The sequence below is a fragment of the Siphateles boraxobius genome, unplaced genomic scaffold (genome assembly GCF_051911475.1).
Source record: "Siphateles boraxobius isolate OS27281-9 unplaced genomic scaffold, OSU_SipBor_1 7, whole genome shotgun sequence".
In the NCBI taxonomy this organism is placed as follows: Eukaryota; Metazoa; Chordata; class Actinopteri; order Cypriniformes; family Leuciscidae; genus Siphateles; species Siphateles boraxobius.
This window is the reverse complement of record NW_027509197.1, coordinates 28,894,755-28,914,094: the sequence shown is the minus strand read 5'-3', so window position 1 is coordinate 28,914,094 and position 19,340 is coordinate 28,894,755. Positions and strand designations below refer to the sequence as shown.

Sequence of the window (19,340 nt, the reverse complement as noted above, 5' to 3'; positions counted from 1 at the left end):
CGCGAGGGGCTGCTGGCCGTTATGTTTATTTTCGGTAGCCAGCAGTCGTCCGCGAGGGGCTGCTGGCGGTATTTTAGTTTGTTTGTTTTATTTTAAATAAAGTTTATTTTGATTGTTCGCCGGTTCCCGCCTCCTTCTTCCCTGACCATTGCTACACTGGTGCCGAAACCCGGGAAGAGGGAGGAACGCGCTGTCAGAGAGTCCTCGCCGCTGTGGGGAATCCGCGGTGTCATCGAGCATGGTGCGCGAGTCGCCGCCGCTCGCCGTGGGCCGGAGCCTGCTGCCATCCGCCATAAGGGGAGGAGCAGGGAGCGGGGGACTCGCGGCCATGGACGCTCGAGGCGGTGCGCTGGAGAGAGTTGCCGGTTGGACGGTCGAGCTCGCTGCCGGCCGCCTGTGTATTGGAGGGGCGGCTGCCATCCGGGAGGGAGAGGAGGAGTCGCCGCCGCTCGCCGTGGGCCGGAGCCTGCTGCCGTCCACCAGAGAAGGGGAGGTGCAGGGAGCGGGGGACTCCTGCCGTCTGCCCAAGGCACCCGAGGAGCCGTCGCCGTCCACCGGGCGGCGGAGGAGCGTCGAGCCGTCCACCGAGGGCCATCCAGCGTCACCGCCAGGCACCGCGGAGGAGATCGCCCAGCTGGTGGGGGACCAGATGGCAGCGCGTTGTGGGAACCGGACCATTTTTTTTTTTTTTTCTCTCTCCCCTCTCTCGATCTGTCGCTCCTCATGCTTCCGTCTCCATTTCCCTCGGCTTGTCGGTCCATACCCCCCAGGGATCGCCGCCGCCGGGGGGGGAGTAGGCACAGGCTCGTGGGTACCCCCCGGCCTGTGAGGGGCGATGGGGGTATGTGGCGAACAGGACGGCCGAGGGACGTGAGAGAACGGCGCGAGGCCGGTGGTGCGATTGATAATGAGCAACACCTGTGAGCACACCGGTCTCGCATCTCTCACGGAGGAGCGGAAGCATAAAGGAGGAGCGACGACGTTGATGATCGAGAGAGGAACAGGCCTGTGTTTTAGTTGAGTTTTGGTTTTTGTGTTTTATGTTAGCCAGCAGTCGTCCGCGAGGGGCTGCTGGCCGTTATGTTTATTTTCGGTAGCCAGCAGTCGTCCGCGAGGGGCTGCTGGCGGTATTTTAGTTTGTTTGTTTTATTTTAAATAAAGTTTATTTTGATTGTTCGCCGGTTCCCGCCTCCTTCTTCCCTGACCATTGCTACACGCACACTTTGCGCAAGGTCAGGGAGGACGAGGAGCAGGTCATTCTGGTTGCCCCTTACTGGCCCAACCGGACCTGGTTCCCCGAACTAGTACTCCTCGCGACAGCACCTCCCTGGCCGATCCCTCTGAGGAAGAACCTTCTTTCTCAGGGACGGGGCACCCTATGGCACCCTCGTCCCGATCTTTGGAACCTCCACGTGTGGCTCCTGGATGGGACGAGGCAGGTTTGAGTACCCTACCACCAGCGGTGGTGGCTACCATCACTTCCGCTAGAGCGTCGTCCACGAGACACGTCTATGCGTTGAAGTGGAACCTCTTCGTCAACTGGTGCTCTTCTCACCGAGAAGACCCCCGGAGATGCTCGATCAGTGTTTTGCTTTCCTTCCTTCAACAGGGGCTGGAGCGAAGGCTGTCTCCCTCCACCCTGAAGGTCTATGTTGCCGCCATTGCCGCACATCATGACCTCATCGAAGGTAAGTCGGTGGGGAAGCACGACCTGGTCATCAGGTTCCTGAGAGGAGCGAGGAGACTAAATCCTCCTCGTCCTCCTCTTGTTCCCTCTTGGGGCCTCTCAGTGGTTCTAACTGCCCTGAAGAGTGCTCCCTTTGAGCCCCTGCAATCAGTCGAGCTTAAGTTCCTGTCTATGAAGACAGCGCTCCTGGTTGCACTGGCCTCCATCAAGAGGGTTGGGGACCTGCACGCATTCTCCGTTGACGAAGCGTGCCTGGAATTTGGGCCGGCTTCCTCTCACGTGATCCTGAGACCCCGGCCTGGATATGTGCCCAAGGTTCCTACCAATCCCTTTCGGGACCAGGTGGTGAACCTGCAAGCGCTGCCCTCGGAGGAGGCAGACCCAGCCTTGGCACTGCTCTGTCCAGTACGCGCTCTCCGCGCCTATGTAGACAGAACGCAGTGTTTCAGGACCTCAGACCAGCTCTTTGTCTGTTATGGTGGGAAGCTGAAGGGAAAGGCTCTCTCCAAGCAAAGGTTGTCTCACTGGATAGTGGACACCATTGCTTTGGCTTACCAGCAGCAAGGTCGACCGTGCCCCCTTGGTGTGACTGCCCACTCCACCCGGAGTGTGGCGTCCTCTTGGGCTCTAGCGCATGGCGCCTCGCTAACAGACATCTGCAGAGCTGCAGGCTGGGCGACACCTAACACATTCACCAGATTCTATAATCTCCGAGTGGAGCCTGTGTCCTCTCGTGTACTCGCTTCAACCAGCTAGTACCGGACCCGCTCAGGTGTCTTCGCTTGCTCGCCATTCCACTCCACGGACTGGATACGTGCGATATTTTCCTCAGGTGAGCTTCTCCGAAAGCCCTGAGCTCCTCCAGCACTCCTGACGTCGGCGCCAGTGTCTATTGCCTGTGCGTCGGCTAGGTGCCTCCCGTGTGCATGGTCCCTCCTCTGAGCGACCCCCACATGTGTATTTCCACTGTAAGCCACTCTGAGCGTGTGTCTTTCCCTTGGCAAGCCACCTTGCCACCCCTGGGGTTGAAATATTCCACCTGCGGCTGGACACCCCAGTGTTTTCCATATGCTTCCTTCGGGTCATATGTGTATTCTCTAAGTCCCCCCCCCCCCCTCCGGGCTGGCATTAATTGCATACTTCCCCTAAGCTTGGGATATGCTTCCCAGTGTACCTTGGTATTCCTGTGTTATATGGAGTCCTTTGTCCAGGCTGACAGGGATCTCGATTTACGCAGGGCACTGGAAGACAGCTGAGAAGGTGGCGTGATTAGACTGGTAACCCCATTCGTCGTCATCCGACGTAACTCGGAGTGACAACGAAAGGGAACGTCTACGGTTACGTATGTAACCCTCGTTCCCTGAGTAGGGAACGGAGACGTTACGTCTGCCTGCCACTTTCCGCTGTACCGCGGGGATCGCCTGAGCTCAGTCTTGGCTCCTCAGCGAAGAAACATATCTGCTTGCTGCCGGCTTCCTCCTTTTATACCCACGAGGTGGGGCCGAGTTACGCCATGCAAATTCCGCAGACCCATGGCATTTCCTTGCCATTGGCTCGTTTTGTAATACTCGAAGTTGATAGGCTTTCTAAGCGAAACCCCATTCGTCGTCATCCGACGTAACGTCTCCGTTCCCTACTCAGGGAACGAGGGTTACATACGTAACCGTAGACGTTTTTCCATAGACTGAAAGTTAACCTTTCTTCAAAATATTTTTATTTTTGGGTGAACTCTTCCTTTAAGAAACCTGCTCTGGACACCAGCATACCAACATCCCAATCAGCATCCAAAAGGCTACATTTGCTAGTCTTTTTGACAGGGTTTCTGAAAATAAATAAAAACTCAGGAAAAGAAAGCACTGGCATTACAGAAAGTTCTACCTTAGTAGTAAACAATTTTTTTTCAGCCATCTATAATATAGTTGTTTGCAATTATTCTCAGCTGTGGAGAGCTTTATGAAATTCTAACAAAAGGAGAGTGCAATAGCTGCACTGGGGGCCTGCTCCTCTGAGAGAGAGACTCTGATGTGTGCTTAATGCAGCTTCAAAATAGTCTTCAAAACAATACAAGGGTATTCAGAGGTTTTCTGCTTCATTCAAAGAGCCATTGTACGTACAATGCATACTGTATTGCGTTACTATTCTGGGGACGTGATCTGCGTACTAGGAATTGGGAAACAGAATATCTGCTCAAACTAAAGCTTAGGTTAAACAAAGGCCGAGAGGGAATGGGACATCAATTTGGGTGTTCATTACCTCCAGTCTCTGAGAGCTTTCCCCGATAGATCTTATCCTCCACCACGTCGGTCCAGTAAAGCAAACTGCGGTTGAAGTGGAAGTCGAGAGCGATGGTGTTCCGTAGGCCGGGCACGAGCAGGCTGTAGTCACGTTTATGAAGGTCGATTCGTCTGATCTCATGCCGGATAGAGAAGATAACAAAAGCCTCAAAGGGATCTTGGAGAAGAAACAAATTGATTATTAACACACCACACCTGTGCATTAGAGGTTACAAGAGCATTACGCTTTGTGTTGAAGTGTCAGCCATACACATTTTTCTATGCAGAACAACTAATTAGTCTTGTAGCTGATATTTTTAATCAAAGACATTTACAAGAACAGTTATTCTAGAGAAACCTTAGAATAATGGTGTTTTACACTTGAGTGGTCTTTAAAAACAAAAATGAAACCCTCATATGTGGATAAAAAAGTGCAGCAGGTGAAATGGGTCTTAAAAGATTCAGGTCTTTTGAGGTATATATATATATATATATATATATATATATATATATATATATATATATATACAAACAAAGGCCTTGTTTATAATTATTAGCCCTATATAGATATCATATTATCATATATAATTTATGTTGAATTATTAAAAAAAGTTTCCAGTCCAGCTCTGTATCTACTAGGCAACATCACCCCTACCAAAAAAAAAAAAAAGGAGAAGAGAAGAGAAGAGAAGAGAAAACTAAGAAAAAAAAAATCTTTTCTATTGGAGATGCCTGCTGAGAGCTATAAATGTGGGTGTCTACTAGAACAAGAACTTACTCTCAAGAGCTATACATGTCACTAAGTCCATAAAATACCACACAGATGCTTGTTGTCATATTTTGACTAATGACCTAAATTCAGATTCCCTGAGACAATTTAAAAGCATTTGGCAGGCATGCTGCTATAAAGACATTAGCTTCTCAATGGGAAGCTCCTGTCTGTGTATCCCACTGTCATTGTATTACTGTTGCTCTTATTGCTGTGTACCGTGGACAGATCCACTACGGGCAGACATATATGCACAATGCAGTTATTTCACTGAGAATCATAATTAGTCTATATCAATACTGCTACTATCTTGTGATACTCAAATGTCAGTCTGTTCCTTACACAACACCATCAGTTTTTGGAAGATTGTATTTGAAAAATGTATATAGATTAGGGGTTGAACGACTTCAGATAGATTAGGGGACTTCAGACTTCAGAAGTAGAGTCGACGTCGACTAGTCGCTGGTGACGTCATTAATGAACAAATAAGCCTGAACATCAAGCTGAGACTCGAACACGGGTTGCCTTGTGCACAGCTATGCACAGATTTCTGCTCATTCTAAATAAGATTCCAAAAAAGTAGCACCGAAAATATTACATTTAGCCTATATGAATGCATAAGTGAGAAGAGTGATTGTGTGATAATTAATTCTACTTGGCAGCGTCTCTCTACTAATAGTGAAGCTGTGGGTTTTAGTTACTAAGAAATATATGCTAGAACTTTTATCACAGAACAGTTTTGACAATACATTTCTGTGCTACTGAATGATTGTGCACGTGCGATCTGCACGTGAAGTGCGAGCTATGTGTGTGCGTTACAATGCAGCAGCGCATTCGTTTAGAACGGCGATTAATTTACGTGTACAATAATATTTTTTAAATGTGCATTCTCCCGATCAATTTTCAGCATCAAAATGGTATAATCAAACATGTCTTGTGGAGCGCTCTCTGAGTGTATTTATTTGTCATTTTAACATTTTGACATCAAAGATTTATTTTCTGTTGCACCCTCTATAGCCCATGACAAGCGACTAGTCGACGTCAAGCTTAAAGCGTCATGGCAGAGCATTTAAGTCGACTAGTCTGTGCAAGCCCTAATATATACTATATATATATATATATATATATATATATATAACTGTATATATTTGGGGGACTTTTGAATCCCTTACCACATTTCTATGGTAACCTGTAAGTCTCAGGAATTTAAATACCTGTGCTGTGGCAGCTCTCTCCATCTGGATCAAGACTCCAGCCGGGATAACAGGAGCACTTGACAGTGGTCTTATGCTGTTCGCATATCTGACTACACTTTAGGTGAGCAGAGCAATAGTCCACTGTCTCGCATGTTCGGTTGTCAGAGCCTAGATGGAGTCCGGCGGGACATGAACACACCACCCCTTTGCTGGGGATCACTGCACACTGGTGACTGCAACCCCCATTACCTTGCAAACATTTCTCTGGAACAGACAAGAACAGAAAGAGTGAGGGCAAAAAGAGATTAAATTTGAAAAGCTGGTGATATGAAGCCATGTTTGCTGGCATATGAGATTCAAGGTGTGAACTGAAACATAGAAGGTTTGGTTTGGATTGAACATTTGCACAAGACTAGAAGCTTATAGCTCTTCACCTCAAAAGTTTCGGTGTGTCTTTCTTGACTAGGCCATTATGCCAAGTAATTACATTATTCATGAGGCAGATACAACGAGAAACCACATGTCTGAATTATGACCGACTCCACATGCTATGAAGGCCAACCAAACTCATTCAAGGTGGAAAATGCCTTTTTCTTCAGTTTAAAAGAAATGCAAACTGGGTCTCGGATATATCATCTCTTTTCAGAACGGATCAGACAAACACCGGTACTCTTAGTCTCTCATCTCTAATAGATAAGCCTTTTCCTTTCATAGAAGCACCTGGTCCTTTTTAAGAGAGAAAGACAAAGGGGACGGAAAACACAGCTTGTTGAAAATGACACTTTCCAAGGTCTCTTTGCCTCTACTGATTATGATGATCCCCTCTGTGGCCGTAAGAGAGAATCGAATTTTCTTCACAGGGGACCCTGAAGTCCATATGGAGGTGAAGAATAGCTGCTTCCCAAAGGTTACAAATGGCATTGAGTCCTGCTGCGCTGGTCTGAGTCAGTCAACCCACTCAAGGTCCATTGGCACCATCTAATTGGCAATGAGAGGCCCAAACCAAAAGCAGGTCTAGTCAGACAGATAATACACATCGTCCTCAGAACATGACCGGTGGGCTCCCATGGGCGAGTGCTGGCAATGCACTGAAAGTCACTGAAATGTTTGTCTAGTCGCATTTCTGAGAGAATTATACATCGGTGACTCTCAGGAGACACTTTCCCCAGTGAGGGCTTCACAGGCAAACAGATCCACATGTTTAGCTCTGATTCAGACGGGACTTATTTTTCCCTGTGTCTGTAGTTTACAGAGCATGTGCAGGCTTTCAATTGCACTCACTCAAGGATGCAACTTAAAGAGATTCAAGTAGCCCTGAGAGACATAAACACTGTGCAGGCACAGCATTATCAAAACATTTTTACCCATGGAGAGGTAAATACAATACATATTGATTTGCTCAAGTGAATGAATCCAAATCTATACTCCTCGGGTATTTTATTACCATTGGTTAGTTTCCTTTTTTCATGGTTTGCAACATTTCTTGCAGAATGCACCAGACCTCACGTAATACCATAGCAGTTTTCAATTAGCGTTAGTCACGGGGTGTACAATGAATAAGGCTGTGAACACAAGCATTATGGACCCAGTGATAAATATGCACTGTGACACTTGCATTGATTAAAGGTCGAATTAATAAAAAAATCTAAGTTTTGTGGCTTTTAGACCATGTCTGTAACTTCTACGGACAAAATTAACTTTAGCAGACATTCACATTTAAAATGTACAGTCTTTCTTTTCCAGAAATATATCCACATTCTAAAAATAGTCGATAGTATCCACATATAGAACTTCTAAAATTACTTAAGCTAAAAGTGAAATAAAAACTAATTAAAGCTATTAAAACAAATATAATAAACAAGATCACATAACAAAATGAATAAAATGTAAACTAGATTTAAAAGGAAAACTGAAAGTATAAAATGAAAAGCTAATCCAAAAATATTAATACTAACGTGTAACCCCCCCCCCCCCCCCCATCCCCCCACACCATGCTTTACAGCAGTGTCTCAAATCTACCTTTTCTGTCAAAGATAATAGAAAATGCAGTATCTTCACAACTATGTTCCTTTTTAGAAAGAAATGATATCTGTGAGGATTTTCAATCAGGATTTAGACCGTACCATAGTACTGAGACAGTTCTCATTAGAGTCACAAATGATTTGCTCTTATCATCTGATCGTGGTTGTATCTCTCTATTAGTGTTACTCGATCTTAGTGCTCCATTTGACACTATCTACAACAACATTCTTTTAAATAGATTCGAAAATTATGTTTGCATTAGTGGAATTGCACTAGCATGGTTTAATTCATTCTTATCTGACCACTATCATTTTGTAGCAGTAAATGAAGAGATGTCTTATCGATCAAAAGTTCAGTATGGCGTACCACAAGGCTCAGTACTAGGACCGTTGCTGTTCACTCTGTACATGCTACCCTTAGGAGATATCATTAGGAAGCATGGCATTAGTTTTCACTGTTATGCTCATGATACTCAGCTTTATATTTCTTCACGCCCTGACGAAACTTACCAATTCACAAAATTAACAGAATGCATAGCAGATATAAAAAAAACTGGATGACTAGCAATTTCCTACGACTTAATTCTGAAAAAACAGAGATTCTTAATATTGCACAAAAATATTCCTCACGTAATAACCAAGAATACTGTTTGACACTTGATGGCTGCTCTGTCAAGTCCTCGTCGTCGGTTAGGAACCTGGGTGTGCTCTTTGATACCAATCTTTCATTTGAAAGTCACGAGTCTAGTATCTCTAAAACTGCATTTTTTCTTCTTAAAAATATATCTTAATTATGTCATATGCTCTCAATGAAAAATGCAGAATACTTAGTTCATGCGTTCATGACATCAAGACTAGATTATTGTATTGCTATTATGGGTGGTTGCACTGCATGCTTAATAAACAAACTACAGCTGGTCCAAAACGCAACTGCAAGAGTTCTTACCAGAACCAGGAAGTATGACCATATTAGCCCGGTTCTGTCAACACTGCATTGGCTCCCTATTATACATCGTATACATTTTAAAATATTGCTGATTACTTACAAAGCACTAAATGGTTTAGCTCCCCAGTACTTGAGCGAGCTCTTAACGCATTATACTCCTTCACGTCTATTGCAATCTCAAAATTCCGGCCAGTTGATAGGGGTGTAACGATTCATTCGTTTTCTCGATGCATCGATTACAAATCCTGACGATGCATATGCATGGATCTTGAAACATGTATTTCGAATCGTGAATCGTTTATTTCGGTCAATATTCGATTTAAAATGCTAAGAATCGAATAATTTGCGATTCTATATCGATTCAGTGCTTTAAAAAATAAACATTAAATGACTACATGCGCGAATTGAGGCGTTGTGCGGCGTCATTTCGTGTCCTCACAGCTCTCACATACTCGCTGCACTCTTTACCATCTTTCACTGGATTTCGCTCGCGCTCGGTCCCATAAGGCTCTCATCTACAGATTTTTGAGCAGTCGATATTTGAGCTCTCCTCAGGACAGCCATTGGTGTTCACATGAGCAGATGACAGCTCTCTATCGAGAAAGCAAGCCATTGATAAAGCTGCCATATCATTGCGCGGGCACTACTATGAAACAACGCGCTCGTTGCATGGGAACGTCACCGTTATTTTCTTTAATATAAGATACTGAAGTTTTACGGAAATGGGTCACACCCGTCCTGAGCAGTTAAAGTAAAACCCCACTCATTCAAGGGTGCACATTTATTACATGAAAAGAGAAATAATAGGTGTCTAAAATGCACACGCTTCAGATTAATCATGAATGATGAATGAAATGTAACTTATGCCGAGTTCAGACTGCATGATTTTCAAAATAATTGTGTCACTGTTGTTTTCACACTGCGTGACTATCTGGGGTAACATTCAGTTGCTGGTGTGTTCACACTGCACGATGGATCTGTGACAGGAGGTTTCACACTGCATGACCGACAACTTCTCCCTGGTCCGCAAACTACGTTTCACAACCAAACAAACGCGAGAAGTGATAAGGAAATAACGGAAGATCGCGCGTGCGTGAGACCGGAGTTCTCGCGCGACACTGAATTTGTAATTAAAAATGATAGCCTACAAGAAGATTGCGATCCAAATTGTCTGTGCGCTGATTTGCAGCAAAAATGAGAAAAATAAACAGTTTATGCAGGAGCAAATGGTTGGGAAGACGAGGGGAGCCAGGACTGTGTTTTGCAAAGAGAGTTTGGGGGAAAATAAATAATTTTACAAATGTCCTGCTGTTGCTGCTGGTCATGCAAATGTTTGTGCTTTGTTTCTGTTTGATATAAATGTAAATATAGGCCTATCTATTAAAATACTGATATTCTGGTCTATAACTCCTCCCTGAACATGCTGTCCTGTATCTTGCTCTCTCATTGGCTGTCGGTCATCGCCGATGTAGTTTTCAGTCAGAACACTTTTCACAGAGCAGGATTGTGAATCGCCGACAGGGTCAGATATTTAGCATGCCAAATATCTCACAGGCGTCGGTGACTCGTCGCCGATTCTCTCAGATCGCGTCTTTGCTCATTCACACTGCGTGATTGTCACTCGCGTGAACGAGCACCGATTTGCCTGTGATTTCGGGCATTTGTCTGCGATTTCTCAAAACCTGTCGGCGAGCCAAAATCGGGGTTAAAATCGTGCAGTCTGAACTCGGCATTAATGTCGTTAAACTGAACTGATGAAATAACTACAACATTAATTACACTGAAATAAGAGCGCGTGGTTTATCCATCAATCAGATGCCCATTAAAGTTGCATTCGGAATCGTTACTATAGCACAAGTAGACACCCGGCGCGTTTTCTTTCAGAACCACAAGGAAAATGTTCATTCCATGTTGACATTCCATGTCAATCTATTCCATGAGGAAACGTTAGTTAAGGTTTAGTTGGGAAAGTTCATTGTATTTTTAGTCTCACAATGGAAGGATGTTTAATGTACCAGGAACACTTTAAGGTTGTGTTCCTACAAAATAGTTAGCATGATGAACTAACTATACTTTTAAAGCCTTTTTAAATCTTGCTTTACATTTTACAAATGCTAATGTATAGGCTTTGGAAATATTTTTTATAATAATAGATTCATTAAAAACTAACATGAACTAACGTTAACAATAGACAAAATTAGGGGTGTCACGATTCTCCAAATCCTCGATTCAATTACATTTTCGATTCTAAGGTCGATTTTTACTTTTTTTTTATTTAAGCACAGGTTGCTGTTGCTCCTAAAAAGCTGACATCAGTTCATCGCAATCTCTGTTATTATCAATGAAGCTGACTGCACAATGAATCTTTCACAATATATAGCCTACACTTTGTTATAATTAGAGGATTTGCCAGCTTACAGAATTCAGCACTGAACAAAAAGTCGGTTTTGAGGGGTGAGGAGAATCCCTATCTTAAATGCTTCTGATTGGCCATTGCGTTCAAGAAATCAACACATATGTCTGTGATTGGCTAAATCGCTCAACGCTGCAAATATGTTATGAATAGAAACTCTGGCCTGTAAATCGTTTCTATTTTGTTTTAGTTGTTCTTGTTGCTTTTCTGTAACAAATAAATAAAAATGTATTAGTTTTTATATGTTTTATTCATAGATATTTCTAGTTTGCGGGAGTCCCGCGAATCGTTTTACTCTCCCGCACACACAGAGTGACTGCATTACCGCCCGCGCTCGCACTTTGCCATCAAATCTAGTCCCGCGCCCCAATCTATTGCGTTGGGAGTGCACGTCTATAGATCAAGAGCCCGGCCCGAGGATAGTGACGGGAAATATCGGCCCGGGTCGGGGCCAAGTTCGGGCTCGGACATAGAATATAAGTTAGAGGACTCACAGCCTTTCAACACGTGTGTTTTTTTTTCCGCGCCGTGATGAGTCGTTCATGAACGATCCGTTCATTGCCTCTGTCACGCCACAAATGAACAAAAGACTCGGAAGGTCAATTAATTATTAATGTTCCCTGTAAATTATTTTTGACTGCATAATGATTTCTTAATTCAGAATATGATCAAGATTGCGTAGGTGGATGTGTTCGGGGAATTTGCCTGTTAAAAGTATAACATTTAAAGCCCCTGAAATGACTAGAAAAAAGATTAGTTAATTTTGATGAACGAGATTGAACAATAGAATCAGTAAAACGATCTGAACTTTCCATCACGGGCGCGACATGGGGGCGTGGCAGCATCGACGATTCCATTTTTTATTTCGATTTTTGAGATTGTGAATTAATTTCGATCGATTTCGATTTAAAATCGAGATCGTGACACCCTTAGACAAAATGTAGTTATTTTTGGTTTGTTCCCACTCTGACCCCGAAGGCAGCTGTATAATTCACACCCTGACTAAGACTCATTGGGGGAAGCATATAAATAATCCTATGAATGCATATAAAAAAATAAGAATCGAATCGAATTATTCGAATCGCATCGAATTTTAATGTGAATCGCATTGAATCGAATCGTTCTTGAATCGAATCGAAAACCTATGAATCGTGAATCGAATCGATTCGCTGCCTACCCAAAGATTCACAGACCTACCTGTTGATAATATCTAGAATATCAAAATTGACTGCTGGCGGTAGATCCTTTACCAATTTAGCACCACAACTTCGGAACAATCTTCCTAACATTGTTCGGGAAGCAGACACACTCTGTCAGTTCAAATCTAGACTAAAAACGCATCTCTTTGGCCTAGCATACAAATAACACATTAAAGACTTCTATAATTCAATGTTAGGCTGGATAGTTTAGATCAGCCGGAACCGGGAACACTTCCCTTAAAGGTCCCCTGACATGAAATTTTCACTTTCTGAGTTTTTTTAACATTAATATATTAGTTCCCCTAGCCTGTTTTTGGTCCCCTCGTGTCTAGAAATTTCAGTCGGTGTAAACCGAGTTTTGGCTATCTTTCTGCCTGTGAGAAAATGAGATCTCAGACGGGCTGATCGTCTGATATGAGGTCATATAGGGGAAAGGTTACCTCCCCCCTCTCTGCTTTGCCCGCCCAGAGAATTTGACCCGCCCATGAGAAAACGAGCTAGGAAGTACGAACGCGCGCGCGCGATCTTAGTTTATCCTCGAGAGATCATGGCGTGTGACTGATCGAAGCACAAAAGTTGAATAGAGAGATATAATGGCTTGCAAAACTAGCGAAGCATGGCAGTTGATCAATGTTCGGATGTACAAATGAACACAAAAGTATTTTTTAGTTCCTTCATCCGAGCCTCTGAAGAAACAATGGGTTCATTTTATTTTCTCTGGAAATGCGCCGATACAACTTCCCAAAGTTTTGGATGGTCCAAACATTTCACCGACGACTGTTTCCTCAACTTGGGCCAATACAGAGCTGACCTCGATTTATCGAAAATAAATCGATTGAGCTACCAGCAACAATTCAAGTTAAGGTTCAGAAAGGTAGTCTTTCTCTCATTCAATACTGTTAATGCATCAGTAAGTCAAGCCAGTGACTAAAATATCACCTTACATCGTTTCTTTTAGTAGGATAAAAATAATCTTATTTAAATTGTGAACAAATTATTTACAGAACTCAATCAAAGAACAATTTTTCACACAGCGCGAGTTTATCTGGACAACTGGTTATGAAATCAATTACGCCCGTGACTGCACAACAAAGCTCTTACTGGATGTACATCATCGTGTTTGCATTGGTGAAAGCATTAGAGAGAGTGCAGAAACTGCGTTGCAATTATAAAATCTTCAGTCTCGCGATCTACAGACTGTCATCTGCTTGCTCAATGCTCATCACAGCAACATTTTATGTGATGGGAATAGATCTAAATACTTTAAAAACTTCTCACAATTCGTTAATCTCGATAGCTGTATTAGTAAAAACGTATAATAGCAGTAGTAAAGGTATTCGAGAGAATTTCACATGTAATACGTAGCTATTTCATATGCACGCATGTCAGCCAATCACAGCAGTGGCCGCGTTTACACTGAATCCCACAGCAGACACGCCCCTTCAAACAGAGTGTTCAAATCAGAGGCTAAAATCAGGCTAGGAAAAATGCCTTTTATTTCTAAATTATGACTATTTTTGATCTAAAAAACATACTAACATTATAAGGGCAACCCAGGAAACATTATAAAATAATAAAATAACCCCATGTCAGGGGACCTTTAAATCAAGATGTACTTGGTACATCATAAGAAGGATGGCGTCTACGCTAATATTAGTCTCTGTTTATCCAGAGGTTTACCGCAGTCCACCGGATCCAGGCCGTATCCAGATCTGATGAAGGACCAGTGCCTGGACACGACGACAACGCAGTCCTTAAGTATAAACTAGTCTTTCCCCTGTGAAGGCCTCCTTCCCTTCCTTTTACCTCTGTACAGATAAAACGTTGTCAGGACAATTCCGGTTTGCATGGCTACTGTCATGATTCCTGTCTTGTGTTCCACTTGTCTTATGTGTACTTTTGTCATTTCCTGTCTTTTGCTAAGTTTTGTAGTCCTATGTAGTTTTTCATGTTGCTTTGTCTCCCCAGGTGTCTCTTGTTTCCCCATTATCTAGTTAAGCTTGTTTACCCCTGTGTATTTAGTGCCCTTGAGTTTCACTGTTACTTGGTCAGTTGTTGTACATGTATGGTTGCTTCTAGTTCGGTCCTTCTCGTGGTTTTATTTCTTTCTCCCTGGAGTTCTTTATTATTTGTTCTATGTGTTATTTCATCAAAACCTTGCAGATAGATCCTTGCCTTCGCCTGCTTTCTCCAGGACGTTACAGCTACGAAGACGCAACAAAACTTTCTGTATTATACATTTTCAAGGCCAGACACGTAGTTCGTTGAGGGTTGATTTGTGAAGGACTACACGCCTGTGCACATATATATTCAAACACGCAAACCTATCGACTGAACTGAACACGCTATACGTATGTGCGCGCTGTCTGCGTTTCCGCGGGTTTGTGTTTTTGAGGTTTGTGCAGAGATAACGGATAATCGTTTGCACCTTCGAACCTATTTCAGGGAGTGCGTTCTCGAGACACCAGGCACTGTTTTATGCGGATGGGCGGCCGGAGTCTGTAAGAACGGTGTTGTGTTAGCGGCCCCTAAGTTAACGACTAATGATCTTCGCAACGGAAGTGAATCAATCAAAACTAACTTTAGCTGGACAATAACTTTATCCTAGAGCTGTGGTAAAGCCTAAACAATCTGTTTCGGTAATTTCTATTATCACTGTAAAGCTGCTTTAAAACAATCCATACTGTTAAAATCGCTTTATAAATGAAGGTGACTTGACTTGATTTTATCATGGGTAAAAGGAGGATCTTAACTGTAGTAAACATACAAATTATGGTAAAGCTCCGCATAAAGTGTTTTTTTGTTGTTGCTAATGTGATAAAATCAATTATGCTCAACAAATACCCAAGCAATTAATAATAATATTAATGATAATAATAATAATAATAATAAATTGCCATAAATACTTAATACAAATACTAATACATGGATTTAAAGGTCATTATCCTAATTGTAGTCTATTTACTGTTGCCAAGCAACACAGGCTTTAATGTATAATTTGCCAGTCACAGGTGCCTTCAAACATGCCTCATCCAATCCTAATTTAGAGTTGAAATGATATTTTTTTTATCAAATCTTGGGACAGTACAGCAGATGAGGCTCTAATCAAAGCTTTGAACACACTCACCACAGAAAGGGCCCTCATCTGAATGGTCAGTGCAGTCATTTCTCCCGTCACAGATCTTACTGGGAGGCAGGCAGGTGCTGGAATCATTCGCACAGGGATGAGTAGGGGGCTTACAGATGGAGGACTCACACGAGTCTTCATCCGAGTGGTCTTCACAGTCGTTGTCACCATCACACACCCAGCTCTTGCTGATACACTTCCCTTGGGACACAACATTCAGTCAGACCTCTTAATAAATCAAGCTGTCAGCCTTAAATTGTTGTTTGTAGGTGAGCATGAAGATAAATCAGGGTAAATTTGAAAAGGTGGCGGAACGTCAAGCTGTGGTGACGTCAGACACAGACAGAAGCTTTTAGCAAGTGTCAGCTCATTTAATCCACAGAGACTAATTTTATCAAAACTGCAAAACTTATTTAAACATTTTATTATGAAACATACAGTACATTAACTTTCCAAAGGTTTGGGGTTGGTTAGATACTTTTATGTTTTGAAGTCTCACAAAGGCTGCATTTATTTGCTCAAAAATACAGTAAAATCAGTAATGTTGTTAAATGTTTTCTATTTTAATATATTTGTAAAAATTCATTTTTCATTTAAAGACCCCCTGTGGTGAAATTCAAGTTTTTTAATATTGCAATGTCTGTGGTGTTTATTTGCTTTAAGACAAACCATGTGCAAATTAATAAGCCAACACCATTTACTCCTTAAAACTGCAGTGAAATAAAGACAGACTCAAAAACGCGGTTTGAAATCGCTAGTTTCTTACGTCACAAACTACCTTGTAACCAGTCATGTCAACTAGTTACCGGGCTTTAGCATATCATTAACTGCTGTTTATATATTATATATATATATATATATATATCCCGGTATATTTTTCTGTTGATATGGAAAATTGGGTACATTTAGCAATATAGTGGGTGAATTATGTATATTTTTTGATGTAATGAAGAACTATATGCGTTTCTCCACTGACGTTCTAAGCTGTTCAAAGCGCTTCTAAGAATACAGATTTTTAAATGGTTTGACTCTGAGATTGTGAAAAAGAACATAGAAATGTAGGGTTACATTCCAGCTATTTAAGGCATTTTTTCACAGGAAAAAAACAACAACATTTAAATATGCCATTTTGATGATCAAAGAATTAAGGGATACAATTATTGACTACAGGGGGACTTTATTAAAAATAAAAATAAATCTTAAAACTGACCACAAACTTTTAAACTTTGCAACACTACAAACCGAGGATTTAAAAACAGTCAGGTTGGCAGTCAGGTTTCCTTGTGTTCAGTCTACCTTCATGATCAAATAAACAGTTGAACACACTTTCTGAGCCTGTCAAAATGATATGGGATTTGCCATTCGGTCTGCAGTGCAGTGGTCCGGAAAGGGTGTACTTTGCATTTTAGCACATTCTTTACATCAAAAGGGATTGGAACAAAACAACAAAACATTCTTGAGCTCTTTTATGGTTTGGCTCTAGATGTCTTTTCAAGGCAATCATTTACAATTAGGGTGACTGCTACATCAAAAAAGCCCCATGTTGACTGATTTCACTATGGTCTGTGTGGAGAAAAAAAAATTGAGATAGATACAAATTACAGCAAAATATGTTCAAAAGAAACACTGCATGTAATCATTTTTGTGTAGAGGTGAGATGTGACATTTTTCCACCCCAATGCATTCAACATGTTCTGCAGCTTTATCTGCTGAAAAGATTGCAAGAAAGCTACAATATTCATAGGTTTATTTCATGAAAAGTGTAAACACTGTCTCTGTAGTGTGAGCAAAACGTTATTCTGTTTGTTACAACACAGCAAAATTGGCTCAACCAAAGGTGTGACTTAAGAGCGGGACTGTCTGTTTGACCGACCAATAGCAGATCGAGGAACGTTTGGAAAACCTTGAGATGTCTTCATTTTCCATTGCATATCTCACCTTTTTAGTTTTACATAATAGCTAACACTGAACATGGAATAATGGCTTTGCTACCAAAATAGAAATCACTGTAAAGTACAAATCATTCAAGCTCACAAGTTACACCATTCAACTCAGTCATTCTGGATAAATACAAATTCTAACATTGCAAAGGATTGCACCACGTAACGAAAAACAGGCTGGATTTATCATCCGACTCAATTTGCAAGAGGCAAAGATAACTGAAAGCTTAAAGATGACATCATGGCATAAAATATCACACACTGCTTCATAGAATTTAACACATTTGATATATGTAATATTGAACACAAGAGGAAAATATAGCAGTAGGTCAGTGTTAAAAAAAAAGTGAGGTCAGAGCAGACTTTCTGGTACTGAGAAACACCTGGAAAGCTTACCTGAGCTTTTGCAGGTAAACTTTGCCTGGGGATCACATATTCTCTTAACACCATTGCAGTTGGTTTCGTCACTGCCATCTTCACAGTCTTTATCCCCATCGCAGCGCCAGCGCTCAGGGATGCAGGTCCCATCAGCGCGACAGTGAAACTCCTCTCCACTGCATTCCACAGGAGGCAACGCTGGACATGACAAACCCCCCCCCCCCAAAAAACAGATTGGGCCTGAGGTGCTCCAATTACTGAAAGACTCTAATGAGTTGCTACTTTTCAGTGAATTAAACACTTACAGCATGACCAGTGAATTCCAGTTATTTCGATGAAACATTATGAAGGCACATGAATAAAATAAAAAAATATGATGTGCATGGATAAATCATTATAATAAATAATGCAATATTGCATAAAAAACAAGAATTGTCAAATTTGAAATCTATGTGCACTTAAACAAACATTTAGCTGGTGCTATTGTTACTTGACTATAAGATTTTTAAATTAATAATCCAACACAGCACAAATGATAACGACAAGTGTAGTTCAAGTCCCAAACAAATGATTCTGTTCTTTTTAGTGAATCAAACACACAACGCTAATTGTAAGATGTAAAGTCAATTATTGAATTTATGTCGCTTCTAATAAAGATAATATTGAAATCAATTGGGAATTAAAGAACATTTTTCTAACAATATTTAATTAATACTTAAAATTTATATTTGACTAATTTATGGAACAATTAAGAATGTATTAGAAACAAAAAAAGGCTAATAAAATGAAGAAAACAAGGTTTCATAAATGTTTTTTAAACTCTTCTTTCAGTTTAAATTACTTCAGCTAGCCTTAATAATATAGGCTGAGATGTATCAAGTATACTTTATTTTATTTACAATATTTTTTCTTGTCACATTATTACATATTTAAATATTTTCTCCGACCCTGGCACATACTTAAAGTGTCTGTGCGCTGTCAACGAAAAGGACAGGGGCCAGAATTTTTGTTAGGACAAGCACAAAAGAAAAGGCTTCTTTACTGTAGCCTGCCATATCAATTTCTGATTCATTCTGAACCCTGTCTATCGACAGGAGTTAAATACATACTTCAAAACACACAAAACCTGCCTCAATCCCCAGACTGCATTCAAACAAAACAAATGGCCTCCTGAAAAAGACAGCTGGTAACATTACGGACCCTTAAAGACTAAAGGGCCCCCTGATTTGCTTAAGGCTAATGCTGAGTTACCAATGTATCCTCCACTTTACACATACAGCGCATGTGAGCCCTGCCGTGGAAGGATATGAGTTGGACAAACCCTCAGAGACAGACAGGAGCCGAGAACCACTGTCAGGAGCCCATTTGATGAATGGCTCCAACATTTCTGT

General features: G+C 41.8%; 1 protein-coding gene across 1 annotated transcript in view; it reads right to left on the bottom strand.

The window, feature by feature from the left end:
* Positions 1-19,340, bottom strand: part of lrp1bb (low density lipoprotein receptor-related protein 1Bb) — a 393,159-nt gene that overhangs the window by 128,838 nt on the left and 244,981 nt on the right. The window contains exons 21-24 of the mRNA XM_077217131.1: positions 17,968-18,147; positions 15,632-15,832; positions 5,944-6,189; positions 3,941-4,138 (exon numbers count right to left, since the gene is read on the bottom strand). Coding sequence (XP_077073246.1) covers positions 3,941-4,138; positions 5,944-6,189; positions 15,632-15,832; positions 17,968-18,147 — 825 coding nt within the window. The remainder of the gene's footprint in view (positions 1-3,940; positions 4,139-5,943; positions 6,190-15,631; positions 15,833-17,967; positions 18,148-19,340) is intronic.